This window comes from Agrilus planipennis, unplaced genomic scaffold (assembly GCF_000699045.2).
Source record: "Agrilus planipennis isolate EAB-ADULT unplaced genomic scaffold, Apla_2.0 scaffold40, whole genome shotgun sequence".
Classification (NCBI taxonomy): domain Eukaryota; kingdom Metazoa; phylum Arthropoda; class Insecta; order Coleoptera; family Buprestidae; genus Agrilus; species Agrilus planipennis.
In genome coordinates, this window is record NW_020438938.1 from 927,862 (window position 1) to 933,137 (window position 5,276).

Below are 5,276 nucleotides of genomic sequence, written 5' to 3' on the forward strand. Positions count from 1 at the left end.
ATATATAAAATATCATATTTATACTAGTTGTTTAAAAAAAATGTGTTGTATAATGGTGTACTTATTTCTCTGATGTACCTAAGAAATAAATTATTGATCTAGTAAACTGGATGGCTTTTTTCAAGCCCTTTGAAAGCCATTAATAGTAGGGCCCACATATACAGAGTGTTTTTCATTCAAAATGTGTATTCTCAGATCTGTATTAGTTTACAATTTTAAAATAATTTTTGAAAATCCTTCTGGTTATATAGAAAGTTGAGGAACGCTATATCAATACTTAATCAGTTGTTTTACTACTGATTAACGTTTATATTATCTCGTTTTTGAATGTGATCTATTTTGAGTAATTTTTAATTTTATTGGCAGGATTCCCAATGACAAAATTATTTTTGGATTGTTAATCGTTTCGAAAATAAATACGTAGTACCATTTATTGATTCTGAAAAAATAATAAATGTAGAATAACAATTAATAGCTTATAGGTGTATAGAGGGAATATCCGCATAGATGCATAATGGGTTGCATACGCAGTTACATAAAAATAAATATTCGGTGATTTCCAGATATTTAGAACTCCTCGTTTTTCATTGTGTTGTTGATCTCGCCAGACGTTTTTACTATATTCCATTTATTTCTAATTATTTTATTGTAATTCTTTTCTTATTAATTTCACAGAACTACTGGAATTAACAAGTGAGTGTTAATTATTTTGCTCCACATAGAAGTTGTTATTTTAAATACTTATGTTAAAAAAGATTTTTAATCATAATTATTGTATAATGATAATTAATTCCCAGGAAAATTACAATGTCAAACAGAAACAATAAAGAAGAATCAAGTGGATGGAGTACTCTTGCGACTGTTGGTGGAATGGTTGCAGCATTCGGATTGGGGGCATATTTGTTTAGTAAGTCACCAGAGACTCCTCAAGCCCATTCTAGTTCTTCACATCATTTTTCTTCTCCTCCTCCTCAACCACAACCAAGAACACAGTAAGTATTCCACTTTTTTTGTTAAGGGTTTATAATTAAAAAGCTGAATTACAAGTCAACCTTTTTTTAAGGCATAATCATCCGCCTGAAGATTGTGTGATTTGTTTGGAGTCTATCAACGTTAAAAGACTTCCATGTGGACATTATTTTCATGATAAATGTATAAATAGCTGGGAGAATTCTAGAAATTCATCAGGATTTCCCCCAGACTGTCCAAAATGCAGAGCATTGTTTTAATGACAATTATATGTAACAATTGCTAGGTGCATTTGTTTTGCTTTGAAAATTGACAATGTATTTTGGATATTTATTAAAAAAAAAAAAGAAACTACTTGTGTTTCACTGTTTAATTTTATGTTATTCCAAGTGATTAACGTAATACAAAATACACTTTTTAATAATCTTAAAATACTTGATAATATTACTTATTAGTTACTGAGGCCAATGGGTTCCTTACTACTAGAATAACAGAATCTCCTCTCAGAAACATCTTAGAAATAAATCTGTCTTTGTTGACTGGTTTTGCTTTCTTTTTTCCTTTGCCTGGACGTGGCTGTTCTGTCCACATTTCTTTCACATTTTCCAACACCATATTACAATGTCGGTCAAATGCTTTTACTCGTCCTAGTAATTTCTTATTGTTTCGACAATTTATCAAAACTTGGGTATTATTTTTCACAGACAACGTTAAAACAGAAAGTGGTCCGGTATTGAATTCTTCTTCTTCTCGAGCTTGCAGTTCTTCGGCGGTCATTTCTGATTTTGGTTTATTCAGAGCCATAATTAAATGAGAAAGGCAATCGGCTATCAAAAAGTTGGATCAATAAAATTATTTAATAAGAAAACAACTTTTTGTTGTTGATTTGTGCGGTTACAAACGCTACCGAACGAATTGTAGGTTATATACAGTCCATAGATTTGCATAGATTCGGTCGTAGATATTTTCTCTTTTTAGACACTTTACTGGTTTTCATATCATTTCATAGATAAGGTTCTTATTCAGTTGTATCTATTATCTATAGTCTACTGTGTTTCTATAACCGTTACTTTTCTATAATTTGCAGTTAATCACAAGAAGCCAATCCTGCAATAAAAATACAAAGGATGTGATTATAGAAGTATTTTATTCGCAACATTATTTTTTATGATATAAAGTCGTTCTTCTCTGACTCCTTGTTTCTTCTTAGCACTACCTGTATTATCTATGTTCTATGGTCAGTGCTATGGCTGTTTTAACAAGTCAGTCATAGATAATAATAAAAAGTCAGTCATCGATTTAATCTATGGTTGTCGGTGCATTCGTCCATTGCAGTTAGCCGAGTAGTGCGGTGTAGTAATGCTAGTGCAGTTAATTTAGTTAAATTTTGGAGTAAAATTCTTCAATTGGTGTTGTTAAGAGTATTTGCACAATAACATCTGTTAATCAAGGTAATAAGTTGCTTTATTATAGTCCCCAAAGCAGGTGCTTAAGTACTTGAGTCATCATTCAAAAAAAATATGTAGTAATGCATTTTTTTACATGAAATATGTATGCTAGGTGTTCCATAAGTAAAAGGGAGTAGAGTAATATCATTAGTCTTAGTATTAATCAAAACAACAGGAAATATTTACAAATCTTATATTTGTTAATACCGTTGTACTTCTACACTCGCGTCGTCGCTGTTTTCCTATTGATTTTTACTACATTCATGCCCAAAACAATTCTACAGATAATAATATTAAAATCCTGGAAAATCGTATTTGGTGTAGCTTTTGATAATAGTTTTATTGGTCTTTAAAATAATTCTCATTTTATTAAATGTATATTGTAATTATGCGAATTATACATATTAAACGTTTTCAGTAATATAATTTTTTGAAAACAAAAAAAAGGGTGGAAAGGTCAAAGTTGTGTTGATACAGACATGGTGGCTCTTTTTATTGCCATGAATGGGTCAAGTTCTCTTATTAATTTTTCAAATTTACTTAGGTTATTTGGGCTTATTGATTTTAAGTAATTACATACGTTATTTAATAATAAATGTAATAGGTAAATCTAAATTAATAATCAAGTAAAAACATAATTCTATGTATTTCTAATATTTTTAATTAGTGTCAACAAGAATGATTATCATTCTTCTTAAGATACTAGATTGTATACATAACTTGCCCATTGATAATATTTTGAATAGAGCATTTTTGCTCAGGGTTAGTAAACTTTGGGGGTGGTATAAGCATAAGCTTTAATATTTCAATATTATCTATGCAAATGTTTCTAAATTACCATCACATATATATCATTTACAGTTTTATGGTTTTTTCCCTTAATTTACATGTTTTATTTTTTTTCTGTTTCAGAATATGCCTGCACCAGCTCCACCTGCAGAGAATGGGGCTCCGAGATCGGAGCTCCAGGAATTACAACTTCGATCACAACAAGTCACCGATGAGGTGAGTCTTGTTTTTTGAATTCTCTTGCGGTAAAAAAACCTTCTGCGCATTTTTTCATTAAAAGTTGTCTAATTTTGTGAATGATTAAGTTATTTAATATTTATTTTTATCGCTTTGATACTCTGTTGTATATCAGCAAGAGATAATTGGAGTATTTTTTGCATATAACAACCATATACAAAGGTATTGTTACTCATTTAAAAAATTCGCATATCCTTTAAATGGTTTTTCTTGGTTTTGTCGAACAGAAAATTCTTCGTCAAATTGTAAAGTAATAGATTATCACTTAAACGAAAAATGATTCATGTTTGTGTATATTTGGTTTATTGTGATAGTTTCAGTTTCCTTCGATAACGATTTTGTATATAGTAGAAATCAATGAAATCTATATAACTGTATTTGTAGACTGGAATAAGCAATTGTTTTAATATTCGTAGAAATTACTTGCAGAAAACCTTTTAACTTTCTGCATTGCTTTTTTATGCGCTTTTAACGACGTTTTTAATCAAAACCAAATGTATCTATATTTTTCCTGGTATACTATACACCAGATTTTTCTAATTATACGTATACACTAGTGGCGAGTTTAGAACCGAGCATAGTGATCTGGTATTACGTGCAATAGTCGAAGGATTGCATTATGTTTTGAAAAATACAATGTATTTAAATAAAGGTTTTGAGAGTTCAGTTAGTTTAGGAGAGAAGCGTTTTCAGATAGACGTGATTGAAAAACAAATTCCAAACGTTAACCAAATTATGCATTTTCGCTCTTGTTACGTACAAAGGGAAAAAAATGCTGACAAAGAAATGTGTATGGTGAACTTTTTACCATATCTGTACGTAGTTTGTTAAGATGACACAATCTTAACATAACTTTTTTCTTCCAGTCTTTGGACAGCACCCGGCGAATGCTGGCGCTCTGTGAAGAGGTATGGCTTTGATTTGTTTTTAGTTCGAAAAAAAAATAATCGATTTTTAATCTTCCGAGTACGACTTGGGAACATTATTATTAAATGTGCTTATGATGACTACCATCTCTCTCTTTTAGGCGAAAGTTCCTCCTATTTTCTTCTAATCGTCTACTTCTTTCTTATTATATTCTACGTTACATTTACATTTTCTTGTGTTTCTGTTATTGTTTTTTTTTTTTGGTTTCGCAATTTGTGATATCTATTTATTCTATATGTTTTCCCCAGAATATAGACAAAACTTTCGTAAAATCGTCAAAATTGCAAAAGTTGTCTCTGTTTTTCTTCTGTCTGACGGAATAATAATTTTTCCAAATCTCATCATTTTCAACTGTTTTGTATTCCATTTCGAAAATTCGTCTGGGATTTGGGCTTCATTTGTTTGCATTATTGTTGACTTTTTCGTTTTTTGTTGTCGTGGATTACGTACGGTCGTATTAATCGATAAAAGTTCATGGTTGTGACGTAAAGGCAATCTTTATACTTTTATAGAGATTATTTTTTTGTCGTTCCAGTTTTCAATGATAACGGCCATTCGGGAATAGCGAGAATATCGATCTTGTAGATTGTTTATCTGCTATTCTAGAGACGTACAATTCATTAAAAGTTTGAAAGACGGAAATTCCTTTTTACTCCGTTTTTCGACCGTTGAAATTGCTGTTTTGTAAAGCGTGCAATGATAAAATGGGCAAAAATTAGAGGCAGCTGTAGCCAGAAAAGACAGACAAAGGTTTAATCAACCAAATGTTGTAATCGTTCAGGAATTAATTAAATTTTTAAAATATATCCAAATGATTATTAATTACATACTCAGAAACAAAAACCCATGCATAGTTTCTAATAATTTTTGTTTTGAAAAATGTTTATTGCGCGTCGTCGCTGTTTT

The 5,276-nt window shown here is 30.4% G+C and overlaps 2 protein-coding genes and 1 long non-coding RNA gene across 6 annotated transcripts in view; 2 read left to right on the forward strand and 1 right to left on the reverse strand.

The window, feature by feature from the left end:
- The first annotated feature begins 532 nt into the window (after positions 1-532).
- Positions 533-1,321, forward strand: LOC108735417. Its single transcript, XR_001937576.2, has 3 exons — positions 533-693; positions 798-992; positions 1,064-1,321. It is a non-coding gene; the product is annotated as an uncharacterized LOC108735417 (long non-coding RNA).
- Positions 1,322-1,324: 3 nt separating this feature from the next.
- LOC108735415 (probable small nuclear ribonucleoprotein Sm D2) lies at positions 1,325-1,913 on the reverse strand. Its single transcript, XM_018467365.1, has one exon. It carries the CDS (start codon positions 1,771-1,773, stop codon positions 1,414-1,416), a length of 360 nt encoding a protein of 119 aa, XP_018322867.1. The 5' UTR covers positions 1,774-1,913; the 3' UTR covers positions 1,325-1,413.
- A 366-nt stretch (positions 1,914-2,279) lies between these two features.
- Positions 2,280-5,276, forward strand: part of LOC108735414 (synaptosomal-associated protein 25) — a 14,871-nt gene continuing 11,874 nt past the window's right edge. For all 4 annotated transcript variants that reach the window (XM_018467363.2, XM_018467362.2, XM_018467364.1 and 1 more), the window contains exons 1-3: positions 2,280-2,420; positions 3,330-3,422; positions 4,310-4,351. In XM_018467363.2, the coding sequence (XP_018322865.1) occupies positions 3,333-3,422; positions 4,310-4,351 (132 nt within the window). In that variant the 5' untranslated portion in view covers positions 2,280-2,420; positions 3,330-3,332. The remainder of the gene's footprint in view (positions 2,421-3,329; positions 3,423-4,309; positions 4,352-5,276) is intronic.

Excerpts from the sequence above, each read along its gene's own strand:
- LOC108735415 (XM_018467365.1), bottom strand. The coding sequence starts at position 1,773 with ATGGCTCTGAATAAACCAAAATCAGAAATGACCGCCGAAGAACTGCAA.